This window comes from Fukomys damarensis, unplaced genomic scaffold (assembly GCF_012274545.1).
Source record: "Fukomys damarensis isolate Sample0158 unplaced genomic scaffold, DMR_v1.0_HiC HiC_scaffold_39, whole genome shotgun sequence".
NCBI classification, from domain to species: domain Eukaryota; kingdom Metazoa; phylum Chordata; class Mammalia; order Rodentia; family Bathyergidae; genus Fukomys; species Fukomys damarensis.
Window position 1 is genome coordinate 15,846,379 of NW_022900951.1, and position 22,652 is coordinate 15,869,030.

The 22,652-nt window shown below is 36.8% G+C and overlaps 1 protein-coding gene across 4 annotated transcripts in view; it reads right to left on the bottom strand.

The window, feature by feature from the left end:
- Nucleotides 1–1,063: 1,063 nt before the first annotated feature.
- Nucleotides 1,064–22,652, bottom strand: part of Bclaf3 (BCLAF1 and THRAP3 family member 3) — a 67,961-nt gene continuing 46,372 nt past the window's right edge. For 2 of the 4 annotated variants that reach the window (XR_004515823.1, XR_784202.1), the window contains exons 10-15: nt 20,019–20,046; nt 18,768–18,854; nt 13,399–13,554; nt 12,102–12,199; nt 2,857–2,884; nt 1,064–2,069 (exon numbers count right to left, since the gene is read on the bottom strand). Coding sequence is in view for 2 of the 4 variants with exons in the window: in XM_010643670.2 (XP_010641972.1) it covers nt 2,040–2,069; nt 13,399–13,554; nt 18,768–18,854; nt 20,019–20,046 (301 nt within the window). In the remaining 2 variants the exon portion in view is untranslated. The remainder of the gene's footprint in view (nt 2,070–2,856; nt 2,885–12,101; nt 12,200–13,398; nt 13,555–18,767; nt 18,855–20,018; nt 20,047–22,652) is intronic. The other 2 variants (XM_010643671.2, XM_010643670.2) reach the window with 2 other exon arrangements.

Below are 22,652 nucleotides of genomic sequence, written 5' to 3' on the forward strand. Positions count from 1 at the left end.
GCTATTTACCAAGTTTCATTTCTAAGTTTAATGTCCGTTTTGCCTCTTAAACTGCTCATACCATAAAGGCAGGGGCCGTGTATCCTGTCCTCTTGTTTACTGATGACATTTTAGCATAGTATCTGTGAAATAAACAGCTTTCAATCAAATAATTAGGCATTCAAAAGTCAAGATTACCCCTTAGAATATGGGAACAGATGAAATCAATTGTTTGAAAAATCTGAGACAGATTTTGTAAGTAGCTGCATAATGCAAAGCTGTCATGGTATTGGGTGCATGCGTTTCTTTCTTACCATAACAGTTACATCAAATATATTTGAAAATCCTGACCTGCAGAGAGTACACAGTACAATGCAGGCCATCTACCTAAATTTATTGTCCAGTTAGCAACGAATCCAGTGTTCTTGATCCCCTATCACTGACTCATTTAAGGCACAGTTTGCCCCATCTTTTCAAGATGTGGAAAAAAATTAAACAACTGTAGTTAAGATCTTTCATAATCCAGTTATGGAAAAAAAAGTTCTTATCAACATTTACATTTCAATTCAGAAAGCTCTGTCTTCATCAGTGCTGACCAGCATTAAATATCAACAGGTCCCATCCCTGTTACAGTTTATATCCAGATGTCCCACAAGAAACCCCTGTGCTCAGACGCAGGGCTTTCTGAAGGTGACTGTGTTGTGGGGGTCTACAGCTAACTTGCTATTAGGAGATGGGTCCCAGGGGGTGTGGCCTGGAAACATTTTTCTCCCTCCTTGGCTCCTCCCCTCAAGGGTCTCTCTCTCTCTATGCTTCCTGGATGCCCAAGCCCCCCTGCCTTGGACCCAACAGATTGTGGACTGAAACCTATACAAACTGTGAGCTAAAATATACCTCTCCTCCTTCCATTTTTGGCCGTCAAGTATTTCGTTCCAGCAGTGAGGTAAATAATGAAGATACCAGGGATGCAAGTTTCATAGAAAATTAAAATAATTTTCACACAAATTGGCAAGTAACTTCTTCAAGCAAAAAGTGCAACAATACTTTATTACACATAAACATTTTACAAAAATTTAGTTGGGAATGTATATGTACTGTTAAGTAAGACACAGAAGACATAATGAAATAAGGTACTGGGACCTAAAAGTTTTATTTAAAATTCCACCAATTTCATCTTACACATAGTAGGTACACAGTACATATCAACTGAACTGAAAATAAACAGTCTATAAGATGTGCTTGCAAAATGTGTAATGCTGTAGTAGTAAAGTACAATTTTCAAATATGAGATATTGTCTGTCAGACTGTTTAAAAGCCTTTAAAAATATATGACAAGCTTGCCCTGAGGGAAAAGTAAGATGGAATATAGGTTATAAAATCTTTACATATTTCCACAACAGCATTTGGAAACTGGAAAAGAGCAAATAGTTGTGGGAAAAAACTGAATGAACATATTACTAAAAATTCAGTGCATTCACAACTACCTGATGGAAAATTTGAAGCACCTTTTCTCTAGCCTTATTATAATATGAAATGTATGAATTGTATAGGCCTTGATCTTCAGAAACTTAAGAAAACTTCAAGTTATAAGCCAAAATGTTATCAGAAAAAGAAAAGCTTGGTATAAAAATTACTACTGTAAGGCCACTGTTTAAAGTTCTTTCATGTACAGACACTATACAATTCAGATACTTTTTTTTTACATAAACAAAACTTTGAACATATAAATGTCTGGACATAATTTGCTTAAGTTCTTTAGATGAAACCATGCTCAGAGAAAAATTCATCGACAAACAATGCCCTGCAATTCATTCTATTCAAACTTTTTGCAAAAAAAACCCCCCAAAAACGGTAGTTAATACAACCTTTAAATTGAATACTGTAATTTAAAAGCAACTGTTAAATGTAAAAAAGTTACAACATTCCACTACTGAAAAATAAAGTTATTTTATCAAGAAAGTTACAGTATTAGTGCCTTAGTGCCAACTCTAACTCCTGACAAAAAGAGATGCTCCCAAATATTCTCCTGTAGTGGTATTTCCATTTGCAACAATTCCAGATTAGGTTTCTGTGGCAACGTTTGTATAATCCTATTGAGAGAGAAAAAGAGAAATACCGACTTCAAAAGAAGAGTCCATTGTAACATCTGAGCTAGAGTTCACAGTGCAATTTTCAAAACAGTTTAATTAATAGAGTACTACTCGCACCTCAAGAGATCTCCACAAAGGTACATGGGACCCTGACGCGCAAAGTAACAACAGAACACAGTCAGACAGGAAAAAAACAGAAGACATTAGGTGACACTGGTATTAGTAAACCGATGAGTGCAGCATCCAGCTACTTGGATGAGTCTCAGTGGGGCTCCCTGGCATAAATTCAAGATTCTTAAAACCTCAGTCTCTCCACTATGGAGCCTGATGTGATACAGCACAACATCAAACTAGTATTTTCTCTTTCCCATCACATGGTAGCTCTAATTCTAAAACTATATGGACTCTTCTAATAACTGACAACTACAGAGAAAACTATTATAAGGGGACAAGTCTTCTTGCTTTCAGACCTTTACCTATAACTTTAGTATAAGTGCTGCCAAAGCGAGCACCGTAGCTTTAAAAGACTGTTCAATAAATTTGGGAAAAGGAATTCACATAAACAGTAAGACAATTAGAGAGTAATGAACACGGATTTTGTATTGTGACACTATGAAAAATATTACATTGCTAATGATTAAACTGGACTTGTAGTACTATGCAAAATGTTAAATTACTAACCATAAACTGGACATAAGACCATGCAACTAATAAAAACAAAAATAGTAGAATGACATATTTTTCAGGGACAGTAAAAATAAGAACTTATTAATACATATATTCTTACCTTTTCTTAGGGTCTTACATTATTAAAACTGAAAGAAATTTAAAAGTTGATTTATTTTTGGCATTTATATTAGTATGGAGCTGTTTAATTCCAAGCAGAAACAATGCTGATAGAAAATTGTTTTCTATTTTGTTTAATGAAATGTTCAAAACATAATCATAGATATTTTTGTCAAAAGCATTCCTTTAAATAGAGCTAGACTTCACTATATTCTATTTCCTTATTTATTACACAACATAAAATCACATTAATATATTTTCAAATAAAATATGTTACCTACTAACAACATTAAAAGGAAATTCTAACTATAATAATTGTAAAGAAAATTTTAACTGAAGTATCTTATTTATAAAAATGTGCAGTTTATTCTGAACTAGTTCACCCTTCATCTAACTACTTCCATACCATCTCTCAAATTTATGCTCACTCTTCTACTGACTGGAAAACCTACTATGGCAGAGCAGAATGCTGAACTAGATGTCCAAGTGCCTTTTCATCTAGGTTTTCATAGCTTGATACCCGGGTCACTGCAAATGTTCCCTTGTTGTTTGTTCCTCTTGGACTTCATCTCTGTTCCCTAGGACCCTGCTACCCACAGCTAACCAAGTGACCATCCTTAAACTACCACTTTTCCATTTTCAGTCTAGGAAGATGTTTGACTGCTACCACCTTAAATCCTAAATATTTTACCCAGCTCTTAGCATGAGGGCCTCTCTAAAACACACAAGCCAGTGTTTCATAGTCCTACCAACCTACTGCCAAACATGGATCTTTGCCTTTAGCCCTTATATATCTAGTTCTTCTATATGCTTCAGCTTACAACCTACCTCTTCCATGAAGAGAATAGCAATGAAAATATTTACATGCCCTGGCCATTCCTAGCATATTAATCTCCTCCCTGTAATCATTTAGCATTTATGAAACATAGTTCAAAAATATGGTTGTTTAGAAAAAGAGTCAGCGGGCTGGGGATGTAGCTCAGTGGTGCCGCACCTGCCTGGCAAGCGCAAGGTCCTGAGTTCGATCCCCAGTTCCTCAAAAAAAAAAAAGGTGGGGGGAGGGAAGAGCTAGCATAGCAGACCTGACTACTGTTATTGCAAGGGCTGCTTATGATGTTGGTCCTTGGCCAGCATCTAGGAACGTAAATTTCAGGAGAGTGCCTAACATTAACTTGTCAGTGCTGAACTTTGTGTAAAAAAATATTGTTTATGCTGAACATCTACTTTCTTCTGGAAGCCTGGAATTTGGGTGTGCGCCTGGCAGGTGGTGGATGGGGTAGGTGGTGACACAATCAGACCCCGGAAAAAATGCTGGACACTGGGTCCCAAGAGAGCTTCCCAGGCTGGCAACATTTCATATGTGTTATCATAACTTGCCAAACAGCTTGGAGAATTTAGCATGTCTTGTGTGACTCTACTGGGAGAAGACCCTTGGAAATTTGTACCTGGTTTCCTCCATACTCTGTGCTATGTGCCATCTCCTTTGGCTGATTTTGCTGTGTATCCTTCATTTGTAATAAACCATAACCATCAATGCAACCAGCTGCTGAGTCCTGTAAGTCCCCATCAAACCTGGGGACCCATAACAATGGATGTGGTGTGTTTTTTTTTTTTTCTTGTAGTGCTGGGGATTGAACCTAAGACTCTTGCACTGAGCTACAGTGGACCCTTGACTTACAAACTCAATTGGTTCCCAAGGACTGGTTGTATCTCAAGTTGGTTGTAAGCCAATACAGCTGATATCTGGATATTTATCTGGGTACACGATACAGATAACAAGAGGCAGATGAATCTTCCATTAACTTAATTAATCTAAATTGTTTGTATGTCAGGCCAGTTGTAATTTGAGGGTCCACTGTACATCCCCTGTTTTTTTTTAGTTTTTATTTTGAGACAGGGTCTCAGAAAGTCAACTAAGTTGCCTACGCTAGGTTTGTTTTTTTGGTACTGGGGATCGAACTCGGGTCCCTTTGCTTGCAAGGCAGGCACCGGAACCACTAAGCTAAATCCCTAGCCCCGCCTATGCTAGGTTTGAACTTGCAATCTTCCTGCCTCAGCCTTCCAGAGTGACACCATGATTTTTGCTCACTAACTTTTCTTAGAGCATATGGACATGAGGATGAGTCTGTGTGCATGTGCATGTGTGTGTGAATAATTAGATTCAATTCCATCCAATGAGCATTTTCTAAAGACTGACTAGATGAAAAGCAACAGAAGACAAAAGACTAATGAAGTCCCCTCTACTCACAAGAAGTTGGATAATTTACTTGGATAAACAAGAAGGCAAAAAGAAATAGAGACCAAATAAAACAAGAATTAAAGTTAAGGCTTTGGGAAGGTTTCACAGTGGGCCTTAAAAGGAAAGTAGGGTTTGCTAAGAAAAGAATGGGGATCAGTAGGCTATTTCTAGCCAAGAAAACAGTAGAAACAAAGGTATAAAGCAATGAAACCACATGCTATGCTTCAAAGAGCAGAGGGCTGGGGAAATGTGACTATAAATGGAGCTCAGGACTAGACCTTGCCAACACGTTTGGTCTCTTTCCTTGTAGGTGGGAGCAGTGATATTATAGAATGTGTGCTCCAGACTGTTCTAGTAGTAAAGACACTAAATAGCAAATCACAGGAGGAAAGGAAACAAGATGGCTCCAAAGCTTCCCAAAACAGGCAGGAAAATGTAAGAATCTAGAATACAGTAAAGATCAGCAGAGAAAGGTGCTACTATTCAATAAATGGTGTTAGAAAAATATGACATCCACTAGGGAAAAATTGAATCCTTACATACAATATTGTAAAATTAAACTATATACATCATAAAATAAACTTAAACATGAAACCACTTCAAGGAAACAGTAAAGAATTTTTCTAAGTATAAGCATAATATGAAATCTAAAGTCATATAGGACAAACTTGACAGATTCATGACCACCTAAAAGTTCTATAATGGAAAAGCCAGCACAAACAGCTGACAAACACCAAACACCAGCAAAATGTACAACAGGTTAATACCTTCAGTAGAGCAACAGTTCTTACAAGTCAATAAGAAAAACTACTACTATGCGCTAACAGAAACCCTGGCAAAGCATAGGAATAAGGAAATTGAGGGAAGAAACACAAATAGCCAATGGACGCTAAATGGCTAAAAAAGACATTCACACCACTAACAAAGAAAGGCAAATAAGATCCTACTTTCTTATTTTTAAATGACTGATGACTGATGACAGGACTGATAACGTGAAGTGCTGGCTGTCATGGAGGCCTACTCACATACCGTTGGTTTGACTCTGAGTGAGTGAAAGGGGCAATAAGGCAAGATACCAAAATCTCAATGTACTCAAGTTGTAATACTGCAAATAATGAAAACCTGTAAGCTATCCTGAAGTTATCAACAGAGACTTGGTTAGGTAAGCCAGGGATCATTGAACTGAAGCAGACAAACCCTTAGGAGTATACAAAGACTTTCAAAGGAATATACAGGTACAGATAGTTTGAGGGAATTAATTTCTAGATCTTCAAATTTCCGATGTTCACTTTCCAAAATTATACTGCCTGCACAATGAGTTAAGGCTGGTTCCCTGACTTCCACTGTGTACAAGAAAGATATAATCTCCTTTCTATTCTGAATCTAGTATTTGGACTACCACAAAGGGGCACTTTGAAATGGCGGTCAAGAAAGTAAACCAGCTGGGCGGGGTGGCGCACACCTGTGATCCCAGTACTCGGGAGACTGAGGCAGGAGGATCGCTGTGAGTTTCAGACCAGCCTGGGCTAGTGAGTTCCAGGTCAGTCTCAACTACATAGTGAGACCCTGTCTCAAAAACAAAAAAATAAAAGAAGAAAGTAAACCAATCCTAATACTTAGTAATAAATAACGTACATTTGCATGTTAAATCAGTTTCCAATTCTTTAACTTTGCTTAACAAAATTTAAGGGGGACAAAATCAAGCTGTCAGTGATAGAACACTCAAAATATTTTTAGGTGAGAGAACACTAAGTGATTTTTTTGGCCTATAATTCAGAGTGAATCCAAAGAACCAAGTGGCATTGCTATTATAGAAGTCCTTGCATTCCCATTTATATAATCATATAAACAAGGTTTCTCAGCACTTATATCTATAAAAGGAAAAAAATAGAATTAGAATACACTTGAATACTGCATTATTTTACTAGCAGTAAATGATATTTATCTATGAATATATGAACTCATTGAAAAAATGCATTTCTAGTATTTCTTCTGCTTAGTCAACCCCCAACAAAATTTATAATACATTTATGGTATTGTGACTAATTCTAATAGTAAATCAATCTAAAGGAAATATTTAATACCCACCAGAAACAGAAATCGAATAATATTACATGCCAAATTAGATTTGATGCGTAATAAAATACTTTTAAAGACAAATTCTTTGGGAGAAGTAGAATGAAACCCAAATTTAAGGCAAAAAGAACAATTTAAAATCTTTTAGTGTTAAGAGCTTATTTATGCATTTAAAAAAATGGATGATTACTGTTGTCAAATATCTATGGTACACAAGTTCTACTGAAGGGATTTCAAAGAATGATGTAGGTTTTATTTAAAGCTGTTGGTGTTTATAATATGCCAGAAATAACGTCCTTTACAACAATTTATGATAAAAATAGGTAACCTAAAATAAATAAACGATTTTAGAAAATTTAGACCATATAAGCACAAAAAGGTTTCAAAAGCACTGAAATAAATAATATATCCATACAGTAGAATAATATGCGGCAATTAAAAAGAATGAATGAATGAATGAAGTTATGAATGAGTCAGAACAACGTGGAACCTTACAGATGGAAGGAGAGCTGGGAGGACGGATTAGTAGGACGGGCTTCCATGGTGGCTTGGCTAGCTGCAAGAGCTGTGTGGATCATGAGGGGAAATAACTGGTCTGGGAAGGACAGCAAGTATGACAATATTTTTAACAGTATCACTAAGATATAAGTCAGATACCATGAAGTTCATCTATTTAAAGTAAATAGTTCAGTGGCTTTTTAGTATATTCACAGAGCTGCGCAACCATCAATCACCACAATCACTTTTAGAATATTTTTCTCACTTTAAAAAGAAACTCTAGGGCTGGGCATTTAGCTCAGTGGCGCTGCCGCCTGCCTCACAAGTGCAATGTCCTTAGTTTGATTCCCCAGTACAAACAAAACAAAACAAAACAAAACAAAACAAAACAAAACAAAACAAAAAAACAAAACTCTAGGCCCCTTGGCAATACAATAACCCTATTCTTCCCACAATGTTCTCTTAACCCCCCAGTCCCTGGCAATCACTAATCTACTTTCTGTCTCTATGACTTTGCCTGTCCTGGACAAAATGTACCCATATAAGTGTTTTTTTGTGCCTGGCTTCTATCACTTAGCATATTTTAAGGATCACTCATGCTATAGCACATTTCAGTACTCTGAACACGCTAAGTAAGGTTAAAGTGATTTCAGGGTAGCTATGTGAGGGTGCTTAGGAAGCAGCTGAACATCTAGAAGTCCAGGGACTGGTCAGGATTGAAGGCATCAATAGCAGTGATGGTGAAATAATGAAAAGAGATGACAGCAATTAAGCCAAGTAGGAGGAATTAAAAACAGAGAATAACAAATGTCACACTAGGAAATGCTTATACTGTAAAAGAATGTATGAAAGAAGAGAAACCAAATAAGACAGAGAAGTCGGAGAGGAGGATCTAGGTCACAGATGCCCAATGGCAATGATGCCTTTTTGAACACTCCTTTGCTCTCCACACACTTCAGCTCTGATGTAGCAGGTATGCAGTAAATTCTTGGTTTTGCTGATCTTGGTCCTCATTCCATCTTTGTACTCCATGACTGCCAAGGTTTCTTTCAACCCCCAAAGCTACATACTGCAGTCTCTTAACTTCCGTTCTGTATTGTTTTTATGCCCTTTCCTGTCTTCCTTTCTTATCTACAGGCAGAGATCTCGTAGACAGCTTTCAGGCACCTAAGAACGGCTGGAGAATCCAGTGTTAAGGACCTCAATGCCTCCTTACCAAATGCACAATCACTGAGTTTTTCAGAGGCAATGTTCTCAGAGGTGGTCTCATGAATTCTTACTAAATTCTGTGTCCTCTCCTGATACATTATCAGACCCACAAGAGTTTCTACAAACTTTCTTTTATAAGCAGAAGATATTTGAGAGAGGACAATTCTAAATGCTAGTGGAAAAAAGACAAGACTTATTCCAGGGTAACAGACACCCCCTCCTCTTCCATCCCAAGCATAGAATCCAAGGGAAAAAAAGAAACCCAGAATGAGATTGATATGACAAGTAAGGAAAAGTTTCAGTTCGATGCTTTGCTACTTCTGGTTGGTAGTCTTACTATTTTGTAGGCATCCGGGAAGCCAATGAAATTTTAGGAAGACACTACTTTTCTGGAAAGTGGAAAGACATATTGGGAGCATATCTAGGATCCACCTCCATCAGTCCCCAAGGCATTTTTGTGCTGGAGACAGGAAACACATAGTCTGCTGGTATAATAAACAGACTGTTACAAATGATGAACATAAGATGTTCAAGCTATAAATGATGGGTCCAGGCACTTCCATAGAGAAGGAGGGAAAGGAGTCCAGATGAGAACCACCTAAATATTTCCAGTGGACCTTGAGGCATGGAGGAATAAGTAAGTTTATGTCTAATTTCAGGGCACCTATATGAATCATACATCCATAATTAATCTAGGTGATAGTCTACTAACTGCCAAAAAGTGAACACTATAAGAAACAGAGGAAAAAGCCAAAGTGTGCAGAGATGCTACGCAGACTAAGGTGTCTTTCTAAGGTAGGACCTTCAAAGTACCCGCTGATGCTAAAGCTTGGGATAAAACTGATGCAAATGCAGGCTAGGAGTACAGCTCAGTGGTGAAGTGCTGCTTAGCATGTGCAAGTCCCTGGGTTTGATCCCCAGCACAACAGAAAAAAGTGATGTAAATGCTATCTCACAGCCAATAATGCCTTTTGAGCAAAAATGTCTAATTTAAGGAAGAAGGGAAGCAACATTAGAAGAAGCCCAAGATTCCAGGCCTTCCCTCTTTTTTTATGGGTGCAAAGGCTGAGGTAAAATGGACTGACAGGTCTAAGCCACATTAGTTTATCTACACAGTATGAGATTTCAGAGTAGCACAATACTACTGGGACAGCTTAAAGGCTGAGTAAGCATTAAGTACCTTAGTTCACACCGTGGCAAAAACAGAGAAGCTGTAATGCCTCATTCCTTTCCCTAAAGTTAGAAAAATGAAGTCCAGTTGTTAAGTAGGACTTTAGTGCTGTTCTTGTAGGGCTGGGTTTTGTTCAAACACAACTCTATAAAATGTCTGGCTTTGGCTTGGCTACAGGAACTGACAATAGCCAGACTGGGAAAGCCCAGGTCAAAGTATACTACAAACATATATGAAGTAGGACCCAGAGTAGTAGGACTAAGAAAAAGAGCATTCAACACTGGAGGAGCATTAGACATTGCTTTTTATTTTTATTTTATTTATTTATTTCTTTTGGTACCGGGGATCAAACTCAGGACCTTGTGCTTGTGAGGCAGGCAGCAGAACCACTGAGCTACATCCCCATCCCTAGACACTGCTTTTTAAAAAACCATTGTGAAATATAAGAAAATGAAAAAATGGAAACAAAGTTTTTGTAAATAGGGAAGGGAGAAGGGAGTGAAGAGAGGGCAGGGACAAGGGGAAAAAATGAGAACCAAGACCTGTCGTGTAAAGGTACAAGATCTCAATGATGAATGTAATTGTACTGTATACCTAAAATGTACCAATAAACTCAAAGAGAGAAAAATAAAATAAAATAAAAATCCATTGTGTTGGGACCAACCACTTCTAAAGAATTCAGATGGCAGTGAGCAGCCACAGGAAGGCAGGGTTGTGACCCACAATGGACTCTAAGTACAACTACTACATTATAGATGATACAAAAGCCTAGGCCTAAGGACTGAAGACTCTAAAGACTGTAGCTCCTTCTAGGACACACTTCTTATTTTCTATGAAGGCCTGAAGTCTAATTTCCATTTGTTGTGAAGGGTAATGAAATGAAGCAAGTTCAAACAGCATAAAGAAAGTACAGTCAGGTAAGCATTTAGGAGATGCAAATCACCTAAAAAACACAGGTAAAAATGGAGTTAAATGAAACTAAATCTCAAAGCTCAGCATAGAGCTAACAGAAGAGAAACAGATACCATGCACTACAAAATCAACCTTGCACCTGAGCAAAAAGCCTGTCTTGGCCCTGGTTGTCAAGTGGAAAGCAATGACTAGCTTCCCTGAGAACATTCAGGCTACCACCTGGGCCTGGGAACAAATGTCTAGAAGATCTGCTGCAGAGAAACTTGTCCCACAGGCAGGAAGAGAAGCGGAATCTCTATCCAAGTCCAAGTCCTGCCACAGACTGACCGTGAGGCGGACTATGAGAGGGCAAATGGCTCCAGTTTCACCCGTGCTTTTCAAAGAAAGAGATGGCTTTCCTCAAACCATGAGTGATATACACAGTGCAATTAGAAACCTCATCAAAGGTACTTGGTTAAAACTGAGGAATGGGGGATGGGGGCATGGCTTAGTGGCACAGTGCCTGACTGGCAAGCACAAGGTCCTGAGTTTGATCCCTGGCACCACAAAAATACATACATACATACATACATACATAAAGGAATGGGACAGTTACATAAAGTATTCTATTTAATTCTAAGACCTCAAAACGATCATCTGACAGGTCCATCTTTTGAAAAATGTTAAGTTTTATTAAAATCATTAAGCAAGTTCAATGTAAAGGCTTCATAAGCATGAACATTTAGAGAAAGATCTAATTCTAAATTTATAAAAGGACAATTGAGGTATTTGTTTACAAAACTAAAGATATGTACATTTCTCAGAAGAAAATGGCCTAAAGTTATGAACAAAATGAATTTTAAAAACTGAAAAATGATTCACTTAATTTATAAGGCTATTCTCATTTAAAATGTAATTATGTAAAAGACAATTTTATTTCATATTTATGCTGCATTTTCAAATACTAACATGGCTAATTTAAATAAAACCAATGCACATCTAAAAGAGCACAGAATTCAAATTACTAAGTAAAGAAATGCTTGGTTAAGAGTTAGCATGATGCAATCTACTGCAGTATCTATGTATGGATGAATGGATAAGGAAAATGTAGTGCATTTACACCATGAAATACTATTCAGCCTTTAAAAGAAAAAATCCTCACCTTTGTGATAATGTGGATACACCTGGAAGCCATTATTTAATGTGAAATAAGCCAGGCACAGAAAGAAAATTACCACATGAACTCACTGTATATGCAATCTAGAAAAGTTGAATAGAAGTAGAAAACAAAATGGTAGTTACCAGGGACCGGGGGGATGGTGATAGGAAGATTAGGAAGATACAACATATCATATAGTTGTAAATCACTTAGAAAGTAGATTTTTAAGTGTTCTCATCACAAAAAATAAGTATATAAAATAATGCATATGTGAAATACCTTCATTTTACCATTCCACAATGAATATATATCAAAATTTTGTTTATACTGTAAATATATATAATTTTTACTTGTCCAAATTAAGAAGTATATAATGGAAATGATTGTACAGCACTTTAAATGTAATTAAGATTACCAAACTACATATTTAAACATAATTAAAATGGCAAATGTTACACTGTACATTATTTTACCACAATTAAAAATATATGAGGGCTGGGGATTTAGCTGAGTGGTGCTACCACCTGCCTCACAAGCGCAAGGTCCTGAGTTCGATCCCCAGTACTATAAAATAAAATAAAATAAAATAAAGTGGGGGAAGATGACTTAGTATACTTCATAATTATATATATTTTATATAGAGTCAGTTCAATATTTTCAGGTAATTTACATTGTAAAAGACTAAAATATGCCTGGGCTACATTGAGCTCCATCCAGGTCAGTCTCAATTACATAGTGAGACCCTGTCTCAAAAAAGCAAAAAAAAAAAAAGACTAAAACATTATCTAAATTTCCATTTCAAAGATTAACGATACAATAGAAATTCTAAAGTAAAAAGTTCAAACAGCCAGGCTATTAAAAGTATTTGAGGGCCAGGGATTTAGTTCAGTGGTTCTGCTGCCTGCCTCATGAGAGCAAGGTCACGAGTTTGATCCCCAGTACCAACAACAACAACAAAAAAATGATTTGAGTTATAATAGCTAAAAAGCATTTTAAGGATAAGTAGTCTCACAATTCTATTAGCTTTACTCTGTGAAGTTTTTACTCCACTGTCATGAAATAAGAACATTTTAAAAATCTAAGTTTCTTAAAACTAAATGAAAAACCTAATTTATCTAATGAACACAGATGATTTAATGTTTTTTTTTTTCTTTCTTTTTTTTTGGTACTGGGGATCAAACTTGGGCCTTGCACTTGTGAGGCAGTCACCAGAACCACTAAGCTAAATCTCTGGCCCAACACAGATGATTTAGAAGTTCAAATTCAGTCAGTATTTTTAAGTGACTATAATACAACTAACCTTTTCTTTCCTTGGTGACCTGTCTCTGAATTTATTAGTGATAAATCCCCTTGGACCAGCAAATCGTAAACGCTGATATTTAGCCTGAATGTATAAGCTCTTCTGTACCAGGTCTGATTTATACTGGGGCTGGAATCTGCCACCTCTAAAGTAACTCTGTCAAGAAAAGAAAGAAGTGTTACCAAAACTATAGTTTTCAAGTCTATTTTATGAGTATAACAGATGAAAAAATGACTAGCTTTTAGGGCTGCCCTTGATCCTAGGCACTACAGATGTTAAAAGGGAAGAGGTAAATGCTGGCATTAAAGCACATTTCCTTCAAACTAGTTCCCTAGCTTATTTTATATGCCATTTTAAAAGTTTTTTTTAACATAAAATCAGTTTTTAAAACTGTTAAAAGAATTTGGAATAAATTCTTCAAATTCAACATGCTAAAATATAATTTTCAAAACCTCTATTGAACTAAAATTCTTCTGATTCATAGTGACAATATCAAATACCAGTGGGGGAAGAGGACATTAAGGAACAAACATTTTTAACTTTGTTCTTGTCAATGCCTTCAAATAAATCTTTCTTTATCATGAAAAACACATTAGAGTTTATGTGAATTATAAAGACCAATTCCTAGCCTGCATGCTGTCCCGTATTCAAACAGACATAAAGGACTATGAATATTTTCCTAAGTGGCTGATGAGAAGAATTGGTCCTGTAATTTAGTTCTAGAGATAGAGAAAGGAAGTCTTCAGTGCTGTCAGACATGACCCAATCCTCTCCAAATCTTCCCAGCACAATGCTTCAAATCTCCCTCCCTTGGTCTCTTTACCACACACTCTTCATGGCTGTCTGTATTTCCAAGTAGCTTCCTACAATAATCTAAAACAAAAGGGAAAAGTAGCCCAAATGTTAACAGATGGAGTCCATTTCTGCCCTACTAAGCCAGGCATGGTAGTACATACTAATAATCCCACTACTCTGGGAGGCTGAGGCAGGAAGATTATAAATTCAAGCCCAGCCTGGGTAACTTCATGAAACAGCAAAACCCTGTTTCAAAATAAAATAAATAAAAAAGGGCTGGGGATGCAGCTCAAAGTACAAAGGCTCTGGGTTCAGTCTCTAATACTGCAAACAACAACAACAACAAACACCACCACACCTTGGCTACTTGCTAACTCACCAGAAGAGGCTGCATATTAAGCTCTTGACTATAGAAGGGATTTCTCCCTATAATCATTAAATTAAATCCTCCTATAAAAAATTAGTGTGTAGGGCTGGGGGTAGAGTGGTAGAGTGCTTGCTTAGTCTGCACAAAGCCTTGAGTTTGATCCCTGGTACTAGAAAAAAATTTAAAAATAAATGCAAAATTTTTAAAAATGCAAAATTATATGAACCAAAACTCTAGGCAAAATTAAACTTGTAACAAGACAAGTTCAGTATAAACTAAATACTGGAAGTCTAATTCCAAGAAGTGAGGAAAAGATATGGCAAAAAAAGTAAGACTTCATTGACCCAGCATGCTCTCTCAGGCATAGTTAACTATAAAACTGTTCTGAATTTATTTGGCAAAACCCATTATCTGACACTATGTGTAAGCAAAAGATGAAACAGACCCACCCCATTTCTTATAGGGGCTGACAATTTAGTGCAGATGCCAGTCTAGGGACCCGATAGGCAGCTAGTCTCTGATTTTGCCAACAGGAGTCTACAGAGATCCAAGAAAAGGGCTGCCCAGATTTGAAGAACATAAAATAATGCTCACCTTTACTGGCATGAACACAAAGCCATATTCTTCCACCTGTCCTTAGCACTCAGAGTTAAGGACTCACCCAATGTTCATTTACTAGGCAGGGACAAAGTCTGAAAAAAGGTTACAGGGCCTGAGGATTTGGCCCTACGTTTCCGCCACCTGCCTTGCAAGTGTAAGGGCCCGAGTTCGATCCCCAGTATACACACACAAATAAGTTACAAACTCTACCTTCAAAACAGCAGCCACTGCACACAAAATTTATTTCCCAATGTACTCCATTTTTAAATACAATCAGAATTCTACTCAGAAGATTAATATTAATCAAGGATAAACTCTCTTTTTTTTTTTTTGAGACAGGATCTCATTTTGTAATTCAGACTGGCCCTGAGCTCACTGTAGTCCCTAACAGCCTCAAATGTGCTGTGATACCCCTGCCTCAGCCTTCCTCGTGCGCCACCCCACCCAGCAAGGATAAAATTTATTTTCAGCTAATTTCCTTTCATCCTCTCAATTTCTCAAAGCAAATTCTCATATTAAAAAGGAAAATATATGGTGATGCGTGCCAGTTGTCCCAGCTCTTTGGGAGGCTAAAGCAGGATCACTTGAGTCCAGGAGTTCAAGGCCAGCCTGGGCAACATAGCAGGACCCAATTTCAAAACAAAACCAAAGCAAAAAAAAAGAAAGTGCAATCTAACTACACGGAAATGTTATACGACAAAGTTGCATGGAGACAGTCTTTAAATCAAATTCTTTATTTGCTCTGAATTAAAAACATCCTGAGTCACATTCCAACAACTATATGACCATGTCCCCATCAAATAGGATGATTTGCCCCTCTGAAATGCCTGGAGGGGATTTACTATTTGTAAACTATTAAGGTTTAAAATCGAAGCTAAAATAACAAGAACAAACAAGAACACCTTTACTTTACATAATGTTAAGGTGTGAATCAGCCTGTATAACCCTATACAAATATCAACAAGAAGATTTTCTCAAGATGAAGAGCTAAACAATAACAAATCCTAAAAAGACTACTGTAAGACTAAATATACTGTGAGCCTCTAAGGAAGTCAATAAAATTGTCCACAAACACCACAACTGCATCATACTGCGTTAAAGACCTCTTCAAACACTGTTTCCCCTCTGAAAATAAAATTTAGATTAAACAGCAGCTAAGGCAATGCCAGAAGGAAGAGATCGGGATTAGTCAGGTGCACTGCCATTGCTGGAACTGCTGTTACTTTTCACTTTTTTCCTGTCCTTTTCCCTCCCTCTCTCTTTCCCTTCCTTCCTTTCATGGTATGGGGATTAAACCCGAGGAACACTAAACCACATTCCCAGCCCTTCCCCCACCTTTTTCTGAGACTAAGTCTTGCTAAGTTGCCAAAGCTAGCCTTGACCTTGTGATCCTCCTGTCTAATTTTTTTGAAACTTAGTTTTTGGCTTATTTTATTTAAGTTTCACCCCTGGAGTACTTAATAACAGAGAACAGATCATGAGAAATACTGGCAAAACAAACGTATATTATAACATATAACAGAATAACTAAAAGAACTAAGATTCATTCTTCTTTTCATGATTATTTTAGAAATGGGAATGTCATACATAATAAAGCACATTAATTTACCAAAAAGTACCTGTTCTAGGCTTATTTTTCAATTATTTTCTTAAAGATACAGAAAATTTCAAGTAAAGGAGAATCATAATGACACACTCTAATTCTGTTGTAACTATCTGCAAAAACTTATCACAGCAGCGCTAACCTTGAGATTGACATGGTCCTTTTTTTTTACACATCTCATAGGCTGATTACTATTTGGCTTTGATTTAGTCTAATTCATGCAAAAATAAATTTTAATAAAATATTTCCTTAGGATTATTTCTTTTTTTTTTTTGGTTTTTTGAGACAGGGTCTCACTATGTAGTTGAGACTGACCTGGAACTCATTATGTAGCCCAGGCTGGTCTCGAACTTACAGCGATCCTCCTGCCTCAGCCTCCCGAGTGCTGGGATTACAGGCGTATGCCACCACGCCCGGCTCTTTAGGATTATTTCTTCACATGATTTTACTCAAACAACTGTGATCTTCTAAGCAATCCTGTGACATTACACAATTTTAAATGATTGGTGAATATGAAAAATTACTGCATATATTTTGAAAATATTCTAATAATGCCAAAGTATCTTCCCTTAAGGAGAAAGGATAATAAGAAATAAATCAAGTGATGATCTTAGAAAAATACAATTAGCTACATCTCACTAATGAGAAAAACAACATGTAGTAGCACTTAGACATGAATACCCATCTGTATCAACTCTAGGTGATTCAAACATCATATTTTCAGTTGATTTGCTCTCTCATCACTCAAGAAATTAAAAGATGGTATAAAACATGTTTATATACTCTATACCCATAGCTATCAAAGAAAACCTTATACATATTTTAGGTATATGAACTATAGAATAAAACACAATCTATGCAATATCCACAAATTATGTGTTACTCGTAGTGGAAAGAAATCTTTCAACATCTAGAAATTTTGACTGTTAAGAAACCAAGTATTAATAGACCATTCATCTACCTTCCTAGTCTAGCATTTCAGAAGAGTTTATAATCCCTTTCTGTTCATACTAACTTCTTCCTAATGAGGTAATTACTAGAGCACATCCACCTGCTACTTTCTTTTTCTTTTTTTTAGTACTGGGGAGCGAACTTGGGACCTTGGGCTTGCAAGGCAGGTGGCGAAACCACTGAGCTAAATCCCTGCCCCCCCCACCTGCTATTTTTACCAAAAAAAAAAAAAAACCCTTCAAATTTTCTTCTATTTTTAGGGAGACGAGCAACACAGAGTAAAAAGTATGAATAAAGGCCCTGTCATAAAAAGAAATTCAGTCAAATAGATTTTTTTTTTAAATCTCATCTTTTGAGAGGAAAGAGAAACATAATACTTTGTGCTATAATTTTAATTCTATTTGTTTTGGGGATGAGGTGCTCTGGGTAATCAAAGATGTTGGTTAATTAAAACTATCATTTATATCAGATATAGGTGCACAAATAACTAGAAATTAGTGATAAAATATGCTTTTTTTAAAAATTTTTTTGGTACCGGGGATTGAACTCAGGTCTTTGCGCTTGCAAGGCAGGCCACCAATAAAATATGCTTTAACAAAGCCATCTTGACAAGAAGTCCAAAAGGCCTCTGAAGGTTGCATGTCTATGGGCAGAGCCTTTCAGTCTGAGAATCCTGGGGCAAGCATGATGTTCTGTACTTACGTCTTAAGAGAGTAGGAAGAAGGCTTACCTTGCAGGCAGGTAGGACCTTGCCTGCCACCCTACCTAGAGTCATTGCATTTGTATCTGTCTATGTACTTGCATTTCCAGGTCATATTTGAAAAAATGATTCCACTCATTAAAAAACTGAAAATCAAGTCCTGAGGAAAAAAGTCATTATCAAAGAGATTACAGTTAACTATAAATATTAGAAATACTCATGTAAACCAGAAACATAGCCTCTTCAAATACTAGTTTATAGCCTCTTACCACAAAATAGCTTTTAATTTTAACACAACACTGTATGCAAAGCATAAACCCAGTCTGAGTTAAATGAAAAATAACACATAATACCTTAAAAGCTCTTTTAAAGACTTGCTGGTTTCTCTCAACTCCAGACAATTTCTGAGTAGTAGCATCTTTTCTCTGCATCATATAATTCTGCATGAAAAAAGTATTAGTGTGGGTTAATATATTTTAAGGATTATTTAAAAAACTAGTTTGACCATTTAAAAGACACATATTTAAATGTATAGGATGAAGAGCACAAAGCAGGAAGCAGAGAGCTTAGCTATAGGAACACACATACTTCTTGTACATGATCCATAATTTGTGAGAGGACAGTTTTACTCACACTCTTGTATAAAACTTTGAATATAGACTATATATCTCGGATTTATTTATTCTGGTGTTCAAAAGAGAAACCCATTATTATTACAAGTTGCTAAAGAGGTCCTACTACCTAAGAACACAAATCCTCAACACTATAGGAGGCAGGTTTTTCTGACTCTAGCTTCCATAATTGTAGCCTTATTTATGGAAGACAGCTGCCATTTTGTGAGCTGCCCTATAAAAGGCCAATCTTTGAGGCAGTAAAGTAGTGCATGCCTGACGGTGGGAACAAGGAATAACTAAACAGGCATGCGGGCTCTTATTAAATCATAGAAATATCCTAAAACTGAATTATGATGGCTACACATCTTGGTAAATTTACTAAGAAAAATCAGTAAATTGTACAATTAAGATAGGAAAATTTTAAGGTACTCAAATTCTATCTTAATCTTAATAAAGTTATTCTTAAACAAATTAAGAAAGTCAGTACTATAATAAATCTAATAAAATTCTACTATATCAGTGATGAATATCTCTTTTGTTGTATTAATTGTAAGCCTCAACAGAATCTTATAACACATATTTAATGAACAGTTATAAACAATGTAAAAAATACAGATTTGGGCTGGGGATTTAGCTCAGTGGTGCCACCGCCTGCCTCGCAAGCACAAGGTCCCAAATTGGATCCCTGGTACCAAAAAAAACCCCAGAAAACAAAAAACGAAAACAAAAAACAAAACAAAACAGATTTAAGGAGAATGTACAAAAATGAAAAATTTGAGAGCTGAGGATTTAGCTCAGTGCTGCTGCTGCCTGCCTTGCAAGCAAAGGGTCCTGAGTTCGATCCCAGTATCCCCCCCCCAAAAAAAGATACAAAAAATAAAAAATTTGCAACTCCAATGTTACCACGTAAGATTTCTGAATAAATTTTCTAAAACTTGTTTTTATAAAATGTGTAGGTTTCTGGAATCCATCAGTATGAGTATTCTTCACCTTTGAAAAACTGGAATGCTGATCATTCCTAGCAAAATGAGAAAGAGAAAAAATCTTTTATCAGTTATCTTTATCCAACAAATAAACAAGAAAAAAATTTAAAAGCCCCTTCAGAGACAATAAAGTAGCACAACAGTAAACCTCAATGATCTATCATTACTAAAATTACAAATGATAATTTTTTTGGATAACACCATTTTTCAAAAAACATTATTTAGTTAAGTTGGAAGTTACCAATAGAGAAGAAACCGTACTCCTTGTTCTGGCATTCTCAATTTGAGTGAGGTTCAAGAACAGGCTTACTGGAAGCTGTAACTCATATGCATAACGTATGCTTTCTAGGGAAAGATCATCACTGCTCTGAGGCCTTTGGCAACACTGTCCCTCCCCCTTGCTGAAAGAGTCTTCTTAGCAGAGGCACCAATGGCCCATCACCCAGCCCATTCACTGAGTATAGGTCTGGCTCAAGGTTGTCTCAGTAGTCTCAGTAGAAGAATTGAGGGCTTTTTACTGCTCACTAGGCCACAGCAGCAAAGGACATGCTCCCTTCTTCCAACATCTCAAGGTACTGAGGTTACAAAAGGCTTTTCCCAAGCAGCCCCACTTGGGAGGGAGGGCCTTCTTTTGGATTTCCTCAGATTCTGGAAGCCTCAAGTTTCATAGCCATCGGGGATTCCTTTCCTTGTCATATCATACCCTACATCTTCTTATGATGCCCCGAGGCCCTTCCTATATCTTTTGCAGCGCCTGTTCCATGGCAAACCAAGTGCTCACTACCTGAGCCCTGCTTCAGTTCCTCCCGTGCATTTGACCTGGCATCAGGATAAAATCCACTGTCATCATGGCTTTGCTTGGGCCCTTGCTGCCTTGCTTCAATCTCGCCAAAACAGACACTGAGTGCTCAGTGCTATTTACTTACATGTGGCTTTGGCACACACCACAATCTCCTGCTTCCATAATTTTACAACTACAGTTCATTCCTTCTGGAAGCATTTCTTTCCACTTAAATTAATTTTGAAATTTAGCTCCATGGAAGACTCCTAACCCCATCTGAAGTAGAAGGACCCTCTACTATGTGCACATGTAACACGTGTGGGGTCTTAACACCTATCTCTCTGTGTTGTTGTATCTACTGGTATACCTGTGTGTTTAATGGAATAGGCTGTGATTCCTTCAGAGGAGGCACTGTGGATGGTTCATTTTGTGGCCCTAGCTCTGTCCCCAGAAACTGGCATAAAATAGATATTCAGGGTCTTTTGAAATGTTAGTAACCCTCCTAAGTCCTGTCAAAAATACTCATGATATGACAAGTCAAAATAGTAGGGTGCAGAGCTATATATTAAAGATACTTCCAATTATTTAAGAATACATGCCTAGTAAAACAAATGACAGGAAATGTAACTGGTGAAATTAAGAATTCCATACATTTTTATATTTTTGCAAATGATTACCATAAGCATGTATGACTATTTTTATCAACAAAACAATGGGCTTTTAAATATCCTCTTTATCAGATAAGGGGGTATAGGTGGAACAACCATAACCTAAAATTCTGAAATCTGAAGTGCCTCAAAATCTGAAAAGTTTTGAGGGCCAACATCATGTCACAAATAGAAAATTTCATACCAACCACATGTGACAGGTAAGTCAAAACACAGGCACTCTAAAATTATTGTATAAAATTACCTTCTGGCTGTATGAATGAGGTGAATATGAGTCATTAATGAATCTCATGTTTAAATTTGGGTCTCATCTCTGACACATCTCATTACATATATGCAAATATTCCAAAATCCAAAAAAAATCTGAAATCTGAACTAAGCATTTCAGATAAGCCTGAAGTATCTAGAATAAATAACCTTACACCTCAACAATAAAAAGATAATAATTTGCTTTAAAAATGGGCAAAATGAGAGGCTGGGGATTTAACTCAGTGGCGTCCCACCTACCTTTACAAGTACAAGGTCCTGAGTTTGATCCCCAGTACCAAAAAAAAAAAAAATTGACAAAATGTAGGGGGTTATGGGGAAGATAAATATGATCAAAGTATGTTATGTACATGTATAAATCAGTCAAAATGAAACACTTTAACCTGTTTAAACAATATGCACTAATAAAAAAGATGTGAAACAAAAAATAAAATAGGCAAAGGATTTGAAAATAAACTTCTCCAGAGAAGACATACAAATAGGTGATAAGCATATGAAAAGTTGTTAAACATCATTATTAGGGAAATTCAAATCAAAACCACAGTGAGATAAGACACCGCATCTACTACAATGACTACAATAAAAACGATGACACCACCAATGTTCGTAACAGCACACTGCATTATTTATAATAGCCAAAAGGTAGAAATAACACAGATGTCCATAAACAGAAAAACAGATACCTAAAATATGATATAGCCAACAGAATATTATTCAGCCTTAAAAAAGGGATGGCATTTTTTTTTTAAAAGGGAATGTAATTCTGACACATGATATACAACATGGATGAACCCTGAAAACATGCTAATTGAAATATGCCAGTCCCGACTCAGCCGCCATCACTCAAGCTCGGGGAGATAGGCTGGGCCCCGATCCACCAAGGGAAGGAGAGCCACGCCTGCTCCCCGCCCAGCCGCCATCACTC